The 16,677-nt window shown below is 37.6% G+C and overlaps 1 protein-coding gene across 1 annotated transcript in view; it reads right to left on the bottom strand.

Annotated features, from left to right (window-relative positions):
• The window catches only part of LOC124605214 (protein fuzzy), a 157,846-nt gene that overhangs the window by 44,477 nt on the left and 96,692 nt on the right, over positions 1-16,677 (bottom strand). Inside the window, exons 7-8 of the mRNA XM_047136760.1 lie at positions 11,344-11,571; positions 4,982-5,035 (exon numbers count right to left, since the gene is read on the bottom strand). Of these exons, the coding sequence (XP_046992716.1) occupies positions 4,982-5,035; positions 11,344-11,571 (282 nt within the window). The remainder of the gene's footprint in view (positions 1-4,981; positions 5,036-11,343; positions 11,572-16,677) is intronic.

The raw sequence follows: 16,677 nt of genomic DNA, 5'->3' as shown, positions 1-16,677 counted from the left end.
TGTGGATAAAGAAAGAGTAGAAGCCCATAAGCCAAACTGCGGAAAACTTTATGGGGACGAGTTGAGGAATGGATGTGGCTGCTGCACTAATTTTTCTCAGTGATCTGAGGAAGAAAGAGGAATTAGATACACCCAGTCTTTGGGAGATGGAGACAGCAAGTCTTTCAAAGCAGTAGTTGCAAGCAAACCGTATACTGTGCCCATAACTAAATTTGAGTGTGTAGGCCACGTCAAAAAGAAAATGGAGGCATGCACATCTCAGACACCTAAAAATAAAACTCGGCAATGCAAAGATATCAGATGGTAAAACAATAAAAGGCACTGGTAGACTGACAGTCACGATAATAGATCAGTTTCAACACTATTATGGCAAATCAGGGAAAACTCCAATGATTTGCACAAGATAGTGAGAGCAGTGTGGGCTATCTACTATCATAAAATTTCAACTGATAACAACCCAGTATATTGCTTGTGTCCTCTCCCTCCTGAGGCATAGTGCAAGTATGGAAAATCTGAGGCTGAAGGATCTCTGGAAGATTTTTAGTATAAAAACACTGTGCCTCAAGCAGTAATGAAGGCCCTGAAGCCCATATTCAGAGATCTAGCCCATCCAAATCTGTTGAAAAGGTGTTTGCATGGCAAAACACAAAATGTCAACGAATCATTCAATAATCTTCTTTGGACTCGTCTGCCAAAATGTATATTTTTTGGGATAAAAACCCTACAGTTAGGAACCTGAGACACTGTAATTAAATTTAATAGTGGAAGCAGCGGCAGATTGAGAGCACTCTAAAAACTAGGAGTGATTTTGGGAAAGCATACAGTGGAAGGACTTCACAAAGTGTATATGGCAAGAGTGAAAAAAGCTGAGGTTTCAGCAAAAAATATGACCAACAAGGCTTGAAAAAGAAGACAGCTGTTACTTGATAGCACTGGTGGTAAAGATGGCCTACAATATGGAGCAGGGTGTTTTTAATAACATCATGTAACAATAAAGGCAAGAAGTTTCATACGAAAACTTTAAATGTCCTTTCAGTATGTACATTTTTCACTACAAATGCCCCATTTTCTCAGAAACAATTCATCTTATTGCAATGAAACTTAACCAAGTTCCTCCACAACCATCCAGTAAGCCATGAATCTACAATCATGAATATACATTCAGCTGAGTTAAATTTGTGTACATTTATTACACAATTTTAACAAAAATATAGGCATTGAGCAAAAAAATTATAAAACCTGTTGTATTGGGGGGAGGGGGAATACCTTCCACTGTACATCAATAGAATAAAGAGACTATTAGTAAACATATGATATCAATTTCAAATCTATATCTACAACAATCTCTGAGATAACGGGTGATTAACACTGTTGATTTACCGTGGGGGAGATTGGGCCCCAGGTCTCTCCTTTAAGATATAGTTTTGCTAAATGTTAGCATTATAAATCTCAGATATACTAAAATATCTATAAACCTAGCCATAGAGGTACCAGTTGGCAGACAGAGGTTTGCAGAAGAATGCTACGGAAACATATTTTGCATGCAAAAGAGGCAACTTACAAAGTCTTCATTTGAACAGTTCTCAAATACTAATATTACGAAATTAAATATTTGGAAGAGAGGGAAAATACTTGAGAAAGAACAAGTCGTTTCACTACAAGTTTGCTTAGCGAGTATGAAATTCCCATATAACTCCAGTGGGAGACACAAACAAGAAATGTGTTTTACATCACTGAGACTCAAAATCCCAAGAAACCATATCCATACATACATCAATAAATACATTACTTCCACCAACATACATCTCTTAAAATGCAGGCAACAGTAAAATTAAAGAAAGTCAGTCTTACACAGAAGAGTAATAACAACTGTTCTCCACAGGCACCTCCTCAATTAATTAAAACAAGAGGTGGATGTCTATGGTACTCTGGGACCAATTGCAACATACTGTGCAGATGGCCTGCAGTATACAAATGTGGAAAACAGTGAAAGAACTGTCAGTGCTTACTGAGTGTATAAATAATGAGATAGTAAGAATCCAACAATACAGCAGAACCTCAATTATCTGACCTTCGATTAACTAACTTCTTGGATTATCCGACTCTGTGTCTCACCATCTGTCAGCGTGCTGCACCAGAGAATGCTATGTTATCGATCAATTTTACTCCTGTCACAACAGGTGTCCATCTGAGCCATACTCCACACGCATGCTCAACTGACTGACTGCAGTTTTTGCTTTATTGTGCTCTTTAATCTTCTATTTTATCTGTGCACTTTTTAAGTTTATTATTGTATTCCTTTTAATTTTAAAGTTGCAATGTACCTTTATTCAGTTTATTAAGCTGTGGTTATGTTGTGTAAGGGATTCTGAAAGTGTAAAAATGCTACAAATCCAAAAATGAAACGTGTTATGTGTACAATTGAACAGAAACTACATTTTCTGCAAAAACTAAATTAGCCTCTGAAATGGGTGTTGGAGTGGCAACCACTAAAGACTGGAAAAAGAACCGAAAAGACCTTGAAGTTTTTCATTAACTGTAGATAGTGAAAATGCTTTAAAAACTGCAAAAACATTGAAAATCCAGTACTTGAGTTCTTGGATGGCACATTATGGGTTTGGTTTTGTCTGGGAAAATGAAAAGGGGCCCCACATCGAGGCCCTATCATAAAAGAAAATGCTTTTCAGTGCAGGATGAGGGTGGGAGGGAGGGGTTAGGGTGAAGAAGAAAAATTCCAAGCAAGTGAAGACTGGGTTCACTGGTGGAAAAATCTTCACTGGTGGAAAAATCATCTCAGTGTCAGGCTGCTATTTCAGAAGAAAAGTTTTCTTCGGATGATGCTGTAGATAGGGGGCTTGCTGAAAATTTTGAAAAAATAGTCTAAGAAAATAAACAGATAGCAGATCAATTATACAACATCGGTGAGATGGGGCTGAACTATAAAATGCTCCCTCAAAGAACCCCTGCCTCAAAGAACGAAACGGCCACAGGAACTAAACTAGCCAATACAAGGTGTCCATTGCAACATGCAGCAATAGAAGTGGTGACCATAAATTTCGTTTGATATCGGCAAATGTAAGAAACCAAGAGCCTTCAAAAACATAAACATATCAGCACTTTCTGTTTACTACAAAGCTCAAAGCAGTTAATGGAAATTTATTTAAAGATTAGTTTTTGATGCATTTGCTCCAAATGTTAAAAATTACTTGAAGTCAGAAAACCTACCACCCTGTGCAAGTGTACTGTTAGACAATGCTCCAAATCACCCTTCTCAAGACACCCTTCCGAGTCTGAAAAACAACTAGGTGACATAAAAGGTAAGTTTTTGCTCACCTCCCTCCAGCCCCACCCTGTGTGACTTGATTAATCCAACCAGTGGACCAGGGGGTGAGTGAGTGCTTAAAACAACATTACAGGAAGGAACACATCAGTGTTTTGTTACAGGAAATGTAAGAGTGTTGTGATCTTTTTTGAGGTAATGAAAGGCCTGAACATAAAAGATGCAATTTACACAGTTGCTCAAGCTGAGGAAGAACTTCAGAAAAACACTCTACAAAAATCATGGAACACAAGCTTCCAGAAACTAATGAGTCAGACACTGCAAATTTGCAAACTCTTCAGATTCTGATATCCAACCTGCCGACGCAGAGGAATGGCTAGCAGAAGGCGACGTTGCTACTAGTTATCAATGAAGGATATGAAAATGATCAGATGATGAGGAAAAGGAATACAATGAAAAGATCAGCCACTGTACAGCAAAGGATGCATTTGATACTGCCCTCAATTATTTGCAACAACAGAAAACCGCTGCAGCTACAGATATATTGTGAGCAAAGAAGTGGTGTGATGCAGCTGCAAAATCAACGTTCAAGAAATTAAAACAAAAGAACTTTTACACTTTTCAAATACATTTTCCATGTCTAAAATTTTCTGTGTTCCTTTCTCTTTATTAGAAATGTAATTTTTCATTTAATTTTGATTTATTACATTGTTTTGAGCTCTGTGAATGACTTGTTTCATTCCCCTCTGATTAACTGCCCTTTTTAGCATTCTGACCACCCTAAGTCCCAACAGTGCCAGTTAGTCAAGGTTCTACCGTATGTCATTACTGGCGCAAGGAAAACAAGTACATGGACAATAGCTTTGTGGCATAGAGCAAAAATGACAATGATAACATCAAAATAAAGGCACAATATTCATTGCAAAAATGAAAAAGAAGAATGATGAAGGCAACGAACACATAATCTATAAAACAATCAATGTTCCAAAAGTGAAAGAACATTAGATGATGATTCTGCAAATGGAGAAATATATAAGGAACTATCTACAAATTAAAAGAGCATAACTACCTGTTGCACTTTTCTTGGTTTTTAGCAAAAAGTGATGCAACAAGCAAACCAACAGAACAACATGAGATTCACAAAGTAATGTCTGCTACAGTACCACACAGAGTACTGTTATCATTAGATCTTTGAGGTAGGCAGCAGATGGACCTAAAACACTTTTAGCCCAAAGACATTTGGGCACAAAACACAACTAGCCCAACAACATGCCACTTCTACAAGTTCACCATAAAGTATGGGACAAAACAGCGATTACTTTTCCTGGCACTTTTTACTTTTCCTTGCACATTAAGTTTTATATTACACATGTGGTCAAGCATGGCACTTTGAGGAATGTAACATCACCACACTTAGGTAATAAAAATTAAACTCACAAACACATTTACCATTGACTTCACAGAATTCAACTGAATAGTTGTAAAAAAAAAAAGTAAGAGAATTTTTTAAAAAAGTGTTCAGGAAATTGTCTGCTGTAGTAGGCCTACCTGTCCTTTCTTAAGTGGAAGGAGAAGGGAGGCATATGAAAATGGGTCGGATGCACTGTAAGGAAGGGAGTGTTGGAAATGTGAAAGAATATTTTTACTGAGATAATAATTATTAAACTCTTGAGCATCTTGAAGAAATAATAACGTAGTTACCAGCATAGTTGCTTGTCCGATAGAATCATTTTCAGAATCTTCTTGGATAGAATCCTGAAAAAAAAATTGAATTGGTTAGAATCCAGAATGGAAAATTAAAAATGCAAAATTCTATGTACTGTCAATAGATACATGTAAAAGCAGAAAAATCTGTCCTTGCTTTTGGAACTATTTGTCTGTCCACTGGAGAGGAAAGAGGTATAGGTTTGGCAGGGAAAGTTATAAAGGCAGGGCTGGTCACTCATAGCCTTGGTTGAGAGGGATGAACCTGTTGTAAAACTGAAAGGGAACAAAGTTATTGAGAAAAATGTCAGAGAGAGCAGTAGCTCATCATGCATTCCAACGGGTAGTGACTAACATTAAGAAAGCACAACCTTCTACACTGTAACATGAGGTTCTACATAGATAGGCCTTCGCTGTCCCATTTGTATTCTGGAGGCAAACACACAAGCACAGACTTCACAAAATTTGCTTGCAATTCTATCTTGCCCTTTCTTTGGTCCACAAAAATCACACAACTGTATGCTGTTCTCTTAGAGTACACACCAGTATTACATCTGTCATCTTGCACTGGCTGCAGTCCACTAGATTACTGTGTGTAGGCCATCTTACACCTGACCTCTGCTGTCACCATATAGAAACACAGTGGCATGAAATTAAAATGATATACAATATTTTAGTGATTGTGACTTATTTATTGACTCGTCACCATACAATAATAATTCAGACAATTCTCAACAGACATATTCTGTGTAGACAATTCTCGACAGACATATTCTGTGTGTGTGCGGGGTGGGAGAGTTGGAATCTCACCTCGAGGGAAGTCAATAGCACAAAAATACACCAAAGTAATCTGGTCATACAACCACTCACATCTCAGCCAGATTTCTCGACATTGCCAACTACACCCCACAATCACTTGATACAATGTATATACACTTGAATCCCATCTGCTCAAAAGAATATTCCTGTCAATAAAATACCTAGTACATATATGTATGTATATATGTAACCTAATCTCCCTTACAAATCAACAACACCTTTTGCAACCTCACAATGTCACTTAGCCATATGTTGATTATGCCTCAATCCTGTCTCACATGGAATAAGATTCGCTGTAAGCTCACCTGCTGGCTTGTGCAAGGACTCCCTAGCAAGCTCTGTCATCTGCTAGCCAGCTGTGCATACTTTCCGTCATTGCTCTGATGCTGTTTCCCTTGTAAGGTTCCCTGAATGCTTAAAAAAATTTATTCTTACACACTTATAGCTTCATTAGTCATCTTCATGATGAACTTCCTATCATTTTGTTAAGGGTGACAGTTGTTGTGATATTTCGAGATTAAGTAAACTACTTGAGAAATGCATCAACAAACTGAAATAGTCTTTAAACTTTAAAGTCTGTACTATCTGCCTCCAGTCTTCAGACAATGGACTGTACGTAGAGCACCCTGATCTGACTGCAAGCACCAATGAAAATGCCACAATGAAATGAAGGGATGAGAACGATACAGTCCAAAGCCAAGCTTTTCTCAAAATACGTTTTTAGTGGTAGTTCAACAACTATTCAACAGAAGAAGTTAATGTGAAAATATTTAAACTTTGACTCGCAACATGGCAGAGCAGTTCACACTTGTTGTTATCATACAGTGAGGAAGTAGTCTTTTTTGTGTGTGTGACACAACCCAAAGCCACAGTAAAACTGTGCTGGCAAAGAAGAGGCTGTTTCCACGCATAACCAAAAAAGAAGATTCCAAGACCGAAATGGCCAGTTCTGAAGAAGATTATTCATCCAGTCATCCAGTAGAAGTAGTAATTGTCCCTCTGATGAACATTCATCTTTAAAAATGACATAGTAAGTCGAAAATACTTACTTTTTTAAACATTTAAAACATTGAGGCTTAGGACTGTATCTGAATAAAATATTATTGCGTAATTATAACTATTATATACTCGCTAATTAAAATGTGTATGTGTAAATCATGAACAAATTGTACTTCTCCTATTAATTACTGCATTATTGGTAATAATTTTAATATTATAAAGCTATTTGTGTAACAAATTAAGGCATGTTATATGGGGTAAGTGGCTTTGGTCTTTCTCATCCTGAATACTTTGTTTGGCTTAGGATGCTGACGAATGTAAAAGGTCTCCTGATCTCCCAAAGTATCACCTACTAAAGAACCTGAAGGTAGAAAAAAAAGAGAAATACGTGCAATTGGAAAAAAGAAAAATGTAAACATCATAGAAATTCTGGCAGAGGGTACATATCTGATAAAACAGGAGAAACTGTTGGTGCTAAAATTCGTGGTCCTGGATGTAAATGTAAAAACAAGTGTTGAGGTAAGATTTATGAATGCGTAGAGCAGATATTCCATTCTTTTTGAGATATGGGTGATTTCAACTGCCAAAATAATTACCTTCTGAGCAATATTAAGATGAAACAAGTGCAAAGGAGGTAACTACGATTAATGAAAATCTGAAATTAATTTTTATTTCATGTACTTTTTATAAATAAAATATTATTATTTTGATTAATATAGCTTACTTTTTTAGGTACCCAAAGAAAAGGAAAAGCACAGTTTTGTGGCGAATGGTTACTTTTTTGTACCAGGTTAATGTTAATGGCTGTAATATTTTGGTATGCGGAGAAGCAGTTTTAAATGTACATGGGCTTCAGAACAAGCAATGATGACTTAAGACCTTACAAAAACACTTGTGTGATGGGTACTCCATTTCTCCTAAAGACAGAAGAAGTATTTAAAGGTTAAATTAATGTTGCTTCCCAGAAAAACCATAATTTTATTCTATTCTGCTTATTTGGAGAGGGTATGATGGGGTGGACCAGCTGTAGAAGTAGAAGCAAGTGAAGGACAGCAACAAGGAAACTGAGGCCCAAGAGATTGTGGGAATGAATATACTTCACTGTCATGTCTCATCAGCACAATTCACATTATCTGAATAACCATGTTCCTTAAATGGGTGCCACAGTTCAGCAATTACTATTCACCCAGATGGATAATTTATTAGCAGTCGTTAATATGTAGAATGCTGTGCAATGCTTGCAGAAAAGTGGGTAGATCATGAGACAGCTTTCACAGGCAGTCTTGCCTCTGACATGGTTGAAAGTCCCAATGACAGAGCTGAAATAGGAAGTGGTGGTGGACAACTGCACTACACAGTCATTAGCCATCCAGCTTACCATTAATCACATACAACCTGGGCACTCCACAGTGATATTACTCATGCCACCAAAGGTGGTGAGTGTAACTTCTTTTTCTACTCTCAACACTAGCATCAAATTCATACAGCAACTTAGTTTGTTTACTATTGAATGGCTGTTGTTAATTCATATTTTTTTTATGCTTGTTCTAGTTACATTTATGATCAATTTATAATCTTTAGTGCTTCACAAAGCTTTTGACTGGCAGTATGTATGTTCCTGCAGCAGTGTTGCTGTTCCATGTAATGGGTAGAATAATGCTACCAATTTGTTTACTGAGATAATAAGCCCATTTGCATTTATCCTCTATGTAATACATTGAATCTTTCTGATACAGTTCTCTGGCAATAAGTCTTCTGCATACATGCCCAGATTATCAGCAAACTGTAGTATGTGAGTACTTCCATCAAATATACTGTATCATGCAGTTATAACAATGGAAAATCTAGGCTGGAATGTAACAATATACTGAAAAGGATAGTTGCTACTCACCATACAGCAGTGATTCTGAGACACAGAAAGACACAACAAAAAGACTGTCAGAAAGTTAGCTTTCGGCCAACAAGATCTTTTGACAAAGGCCTTGTTGGCTGAAAGCTAACTTCCTGACATTCTTTTTGTTGTGCCTTTCTGCGACTCAGCATCTCTGCCATATGGTGAGTATCATGAAAGTCTGTTGTACAAGTGATGAAAGGTAATAGGCTAAAATTGATTTATTGGTCATTCATAGTCTAAGAAGTATACCACAGAGCTAAATTATCAGCAACCTCTCAAATACTAACATCAGACCAGTGCTGAAGTCTTCTAAGATGGCATGTGGTTGTAGCTTCGGTCTAAAGATGGCCAATGACACAGTGTTCCATGCTTTTTTAGTATTTACATATATTGCAAAGATGTACTTATTGTTCTCAAAGCTCATCAATTTCTGCTGCAAGTAAACAAGTATACTAACCATACTTTTGTATGGTATGACATGTAATATAAAGTGCATTTCTGGAAGTAAATTATTACTTTTGTACCACTGTTACAGTTTTTGCTTGATCATTCTTTTGAGCACTTTATGCAAACATGCAAGCAATGTTCTTCCTCTGTATGTTTCAGTGTACATATCAATTCTTATTTGTTTTTTGTATGAGAACAATCTGACCCAGTTTCATATCTAAAGGACATAATGTTTTCCACTCACAGTTCAGGACTTTGCATTTGAATATCATCAGGTCTAGGCACAGTAATTTCATCAGCTCTCTATGTATTCTTGTGCCATGAAAACTTTACAGAGGATAGGTTCCATTTTTGGTTACTTCCTCTATTTTTCTTGAACAACCTGTGGTTGTATCATACCCTCACGAACATACAGTAATACTTCAATTATTCACACTGGACTAGAAAAGTGTCTCCTCTGACCAATTTGAATCTTGTTTATTGTTTTCTTTCTCTAAGCAAACGGGATTTCTTTACTGATGTTAAAGCAAAACATTTTCCATTTGTCTCATAGGATTAGCTTACAGAAAACCAACTAACTATATCATATGTTACATGGGTGATGTAATACCACTTTTGGAACATTGAAAGGAGAGTTGGAAAATCTGCTTCATTTCAGGGCACACTGAGAGGTAGTCAAAGCATTCTTGAAAAATGTTACTCAGCTGGTCAAATTATATATGGCATTATCCAATGAAGAATCATTATATTGTGGTTAGTCAGGAATGTGAGGCGCACTGAGTGCATATGATGATAGAACATGGAAGCTTTGTATGTAGACAAGTTATGGTCAGTCTGCATAGGTCTCTGCAACATCAGTATAATGGTAGAGAGACTGCTTGTCACTGTAAATGTGGCATCCATGGCCATACAGGATGTATCAAAGGAAATTTAATGTTATTGTTAATGTGAAGATATTGTTGCTGACTGATTACTCCAGGAATTCATTATGACTGTCCCCAAACTGTCAGATTGCACGAACAGGCATCCACTATGCAGTTGCCAAACAAGATCTACAGTATAACTCCACGACTTTAAGGCCTGCTACACTGCAGGAGTTAATTGGATCCTCCCAGCCAGTATAATTTTGCGTAACTCCAGAAAAGCTGGACGGGGGTTGCTTTGTTTTCCATATAGTTTCACGATTTCAATATGGCATCCTGTCAGACACAATTCACTTTATTTTCTCCCCCACCACCCAAATATAGAAGTCTATTTTATTTCATCTGATTTACTTATTATTACTATGCTCTTCAGTGCCATCAATGTTTCTTTATTATTACCCCCACTCCCTGCCCTTTTCGGTTTTTTTTTTTTTTTTTTTTTTTTTTTTTTACTTCTAAGCTGACACTGGCTCAGTGTTTACTGACTTACTGATCTGCCATGTTTAGCCTTTCTAAAAGATAAAGGAAATCACCTCATGGGTTACCATAATCTTAGCCTGGGATGACCTGCTGTTCCCGTTCCCATGCCCTTCCCCAAAACAAAAAAGTCTCCACAGCTTGTCAAGTTTTCCTCTTTTCTCATCCTAAAGATGGAAGTTAAGAGAACAGTTTCATTTGTATTCGTTTCTTGTACCTGCACTGGTAGTTGCGCCTCCTGAAATTAAGTGCTGGCCTGACAGTGTGTTCCTATTAATTTAATAAATTTCTGAGTGGGATCTTCATTTTTACAGGTACATCTTTCTACCACCAGAGTGAACTGAAGGCTTATCTCTACAATGTGAGGCACATCATATGAGTTCCCAATATTTCTGAACAGTGTAATACTTATGATCTTGTTGTCCCGCCTAGTAATTTGAGCTAATACAAAGTTCTTGGGTTTCCAGATAGGTGACATCATCAAAAAGGTTGAACATTTCCATTTTGATAAGTGTCATTCTCATCATGTTTGGGATGACAGGTGCAACATAAATCAAAATGTTAGCTTTGTGACAAGCTAACTTTGCAGGAAATCTGTGGATATGTACACAGCACTTGTGTTTCATGTATTATACTGCAAATCACAAATGTGCATTTTTCTTGAACACCTGAACCACAAAACACTCTGATAACTAAAATATTTTTGTCAGCACATACTAGAAATTTTCACACAAAGTTATACTGTTGCAACAAGAAAAGCAAAATTATTGAGACTGTCACGACAGAAATAAACTACTAACCTCATGGTGACGTTTGGGACAGTTGCTGAGTACATAACACAAAGTAAGTTGTTACCAGATCGCAATGAGTGACATTTATGATATTCTGAACACCAGTAACTCTCCAAAGCATGAGAAACACTAGAGCTCACAGTATGCTGATAGAATGTATGCAGCATATCCATACGCTTCATTCCAGGTGTGCGATTCAACATGAACTTTCCCATTTCCAGATCAACTAATAGAACACTGTAACATATACAAAAGAAACAATTACACTGAGTATTTTCAATTTATACAAGGATAAAAACATTACGACAGAGAGAGAGTTAGGCAATTTTTCTCAGAGGAGTTACATGAATAAAATACAAATAAAACCAGAAATTTTGTAAGCAAACAACACTGAAATAATAACAATAATAATAATAATAACAATAATCAGACACCACTTAAGTGGCTTGTATGACCTAACCTACCCTGAGGAAATGGGATTTAGTTTAACATGGAATCCAGACCATTAATCATCCCTGGTGAATCTTCACATCACAAGGGGTGAAGGCTAGGGTAAAGGCAGACTGAGATATTCTGTGGTCCAATCAGATTTCGTTACCACAACCCAGTGCTCGATATGCATAAAAAGAGGTGCCAGTACTGAGACTTCTTTGGAGGAGAGGACTATTTATTACATGTCTTAAAACATTATTTTAACACTTTTCTGTGCATTTTAAAAGTGTGAATGCAACAACTGTACTGGTAAAATATGAAGTTATATTGTACCACATCTCAGAATCTATGCTTCCAATATTTTTTTTTTTTTTCCCCCATCAGAGGAACCAACATGAAGTATCACGGTAATTGTCACAAATCAAGCACTGCTGCAACCTATCACTTTCCTATCATGTACTTTACCATAAGACCATCAGACCTGACAACAATCAAATTACAATCACAATATGGCCTTGAGTTGCAAAATTTGAATCCTCATTGTATTTCATCACTTGCATTTTATAGGGAAAGGAAGAAGAGATGGTGGAATAAAGGTCTTAAGTTAAATCCCAAATGTCTTTACAGTTTCTTGCGATATATTGGAATTTGACACTGGCCTATTTGTCAGATGGAGATGTTAAACTTGACTGCCTCACTGACACTATACAAAGGCTGTTCAAAAAAGTAAGGTACATTCGATTATCGATCTTTTTTTTTGTTGTTGTTATGTTGGTACACATGTCCCAAACATATGCACAGTTTCAGGTGTACAGCATACTTCGTTTGTTTTTGACAGATAGAAAGGTTAGACGTGTTCTAGTGTGCTTTGTGATTGCATCAAATTTTTTGTGAAAAATGGTATCACAAGTGCTTAAAATGTTGACAGTGCCATATGGTGAGTCTGCTCTAAGTAAAAAAAATGTTTACAAGTGGTACAAGCTCTTCCAAGATGGCCAAGAAGATGCCAATGACGAACCTCAATCTGGACACCACGGCACGTCAACAACAGATGATAACATCGAAGCTGTGAAGAAAATTGTTTTGGAAAATTGTCAAATTACCATAAGAGAAGTTGCTGAGGATGTTAGCATATCATTCAGCTCGTGTCATGTAATGTTTTCAGATGTCTTGAGCATGAGACGTGTGTCAGCGAAGTTTGTTCCAAAACGTCTCAATTTTGATTAGAAGAACCGTCGCATGAGCATCGCTCAGGAGCTCTTGAATGGCATCAATTATGATCCTGATTTGCTCAAAAGGATCATAAGTAGTGACAAAACATGGGTTTACGGTTAAGATGTCAAAACCAAAGCCCAATCGTCCCAATGGAAGCATCCCTTAGAGTCAAGACCAAAAAAAGCATGCCAAGTTCGATCAAATGTCAAAATTTTGCTCCTTGTTTTTTAAATTACCATGGCATAGTGCATAATGAATTTATGCCTCAAGGTCGTACAGTCAATAAGGAGTATTACCTTAATGTTGTGTGCCATTTGCGAGAAGCAATATGCAAAAAACGTCCGGAATTGTGGAAAAATAATTCGCGCCTTTTGCATCACGACAACGCACCTGCTCATTCATCATTGCTTGTGAGAGCCCTTTTGGCCAAAAACAACACGACAATCATGCCTCAACCACTATATTCACCGGATTTGGTCCACTGTGACGTTTTCCTGTTCCCAAAACTGAAGAGACCTATGAAAGGACAAAGATTTTCAATGACTGAGGAAACAAAAACTGCATCGCTGGAAGTACTCAAGGCTGAACCAAAAAGTGCTTATGAGAAGTGCTTCGAGGATTGGAAGAAGTGTTGGCACAGGTGTATTGTATCTGACAGGGATTACTTTGAAGAGGACAACATGAATATTGATGAATAAATAAAGATGCGGCATCTGGGAGAATTGCCGTAACTTCATTCATCTGTATTTCATTATCAGGTAAACGTTATCATTTATATCATAGAGTGTGGAGTAGTGCTACTTAGTGGCTTGTTCTTGATTTCAGGTACAGAGCAGAGATTGTGCAAATATATTATGTAAGAAAGCTTTTTTGTCTTTGCATTGTATTTCTGCTTCCCAACTTAGGAGTGCTACTTCAATCTGTTTACTAAAGGAGAATTTTCTCGTTTGACAAGTGTGGTGGTAGGAGAGAAATCTACATAAGTGAAACTAAGAGAAAGTTATACATTTTTAGAGAGTCCTTTGGAGCTTAAAACTGCAACAACATTATTATGAAATATTCACATTCTTTATTTAAAGTGGATTACATCTGCCATGTATTCCCCACCCAAGGTCACTCATATCCGTTTTGTGACTGTGATTTTACCCACATTGAGCAGAAGAAAAGAAAAGATGATAGTGTCAACACACCAAATCAGCAGCTTAAGAATATCTACAAAAGTGCTGGTAATATATGTCTCTGAAGTGCAATCCCCGATAAAAGATTACGAAACCACTTTCTCCAGTTTGAGAGAACCTGTTTCTCTGACAAACAACCAAGGCATGTGGAAACTGATGGCATATAAAATCACTGTGTGCCATAAGAATTATGTGATTGTAAGCAAAACTGCAAGTGGTCTGGCCACTGATACATTTCAGTTCTGACAGAAGCAGATTTTTAATCATTGGTTGCTTAAATGTGCTTTTAAAGATGACATACTAATGAAAGCTCCTAGGGCAAAGGACATTAGGAAGTATGTAGCATCAACTTTGCATAACAGATACAGATATATGAAACGTAAAAAGAGAAACATGTTGATTCAGAAACTGAAGTCTGGGACACAGATTAAAAACATGAATGTATTATTCACACTATTTTAAACCATTTAAGTCAAAATAAACACTGTTTCTATCTTGCTAACTTAATTTGAGCTCTCTTATTGTAAAGTTGCACAAACTGGGATACAGTGACTTCCAAAACACCAAAAATCAACATTTTAAACATTTTCTCACACTTAAAACCATTCACTGAATTTCAATGATGTGAAATAAGGTTATATATACATCTACTAGTTAGATGCACACAAAATATCAGTATAACAAACTAAATAGTTCTAGAATTTAATATAGTATGAAAACATAAATAAATTTGCTCACCAAACAGCAGCAGGAGAAAACACACATAAAAGATATGGAAATGCGCAAGCTGCAGAAGGGTTGAAGGAAAAGAAAGAAGGACAAAGAAAAAGGGCTTGTGAGGTTTAGGAAATATGGAGTGTCATGGAAAAGTTGCCAAGAACCCTGGGCCAGGAGACACTTGCTGTATGGAATGAGGAGGAAAAATTAATTGTTGTTACCTCCACCACACATTGGAAAACCTGAGAACTTATTGGTGGAAGATAGGGTAAAAGCAAGACAGAGATTACTGAAAAACAATCATGTGAAAGTCAGTAAGAATGGAAAGCTAAGTCCATTATATATGATAGACAGGTAGGGGAGTGGGAGAAAAACAGACAGATCAGAAAATAAGAGAGATGGAATAAAAGGGAGTGAGGAAAAATTATAGTTACTGAAAAGAAATGCTGAGGCCGCAGAAATTAATGTAAATTTAGGTCAAGAGGGTGGCAAGAAACAAGCACGTTGCAGTGACAGTTCTCACCTTTGGAGTTCTGAGAAATTGGTGTCAGGAGGGAGAATCCAGATGGCAAGTGTCATTGAACAGGCACTGAGCTCAGAACCATACTGTAGAGCATGCTCTGCGACAGGACATTTTGTTTTACCAGTACACACACTATCTATGTCTACTCATCCTAACTGATAACTTGGCAGTAGTAACACCAATATAAAAGGCTGAACAGTGTTTATAGTGAGTGTAATGGATGTAAGTGTAGATATTTCTATTGGTGACTGAGGATAGTATACTGAAAAATATTGCTTCAGTATTTATGTCATTTGCAGAGTAATATTACAAGTGGTACTTTTTAGGATGAGTAGTACCTTCAAGTACACGTGACAAGAGCAAGGCATTGATGTTTATTTTCCCCTGGGCAGCAGATTAAGGGTTGAAGTGTGGACGCAAAATGGTCGTAAAGTTTGTGAGCTGTTTGTGGGAACACTGTTCGGTGCAGGGAACAACATTCAACACACTGATGTGTACATATTACGGTACCACATATAAAAATATCTGCACTTACACCTGTCATACCCTGTATAATAACTGGTACATGACGTGTCATTTCACAGATGGCTCCCTCTTTGATAGCATATTTTTTGCCAGATATAGGCCTGTCCCCCCCCCCCTCCCCCCCAAGAACCATGGACCTTGCCATTGGTGGGGAGGCTTGCGTGCCTCAGCGATACAGATAGCCGTACCGTAGGTGCAGCCACAACGGAGGGTTATCTGTTGACAAATGTGTGGTTCCTGAAGAGGGGCAGCAGGCTTTTCAATAGTTGCAGGGGCAACAGTCTGGATGATTGACTGATCTGGCCTTGTAACACTAACCAAAATGGCCTTGCTGTGCTGGTACTGCGAACAGCTGAAAGCAAGGGGAAACTACAGCCATAATTTTTCCCGAAGGCATGCAGCTTTACTGTATGGCATGGAGAGCTGCATCAAACCAGTCTCAGGACTGAAGACCACAACAACAACAACAACAACATAAGGCCTGTAGGAGAATGCATCTGCCTTACAGCTGGGACAGGGGTAGGAGCCATAGGATAGGGAAATGAATGCAGAAGGAGCTTGTGGTCTGACTAGTATACTGAGAAGATTGGGGGGGGGGGGGGGGGGGGGAGGACGAAAAGTTAGATAAGTATGGTGGGGAACGTGTCCGACAGAATGGAACTCACTTCAGGAAGTCATAGCCTTGCTGAAGTAGCTACTTAACACATTTCAGACAAGGTTACACCGAGTAACAAGATGTGTACTCTCAAAAGT

This window comes from Schistocerca americana, chromosome 3 (genome assembly GCF_021461395.2).
Source record: "Schistocerca americana isolate TAMUIC-IGC-003095 chromosome 3, iqSchAmer2.1, whole genome shotgun sequence".
Taxonomy (NCBI): Eukaryota; Metazoa; Arthropoda; class Insecta; order Orthoptera; family Acrididae; genus Schistocerca; species Schistocerca americana.
Note: the sequence above shows the minus strand (reverse complement) of the source record. Positions and strands in the feature narration are given on the sequence as shown.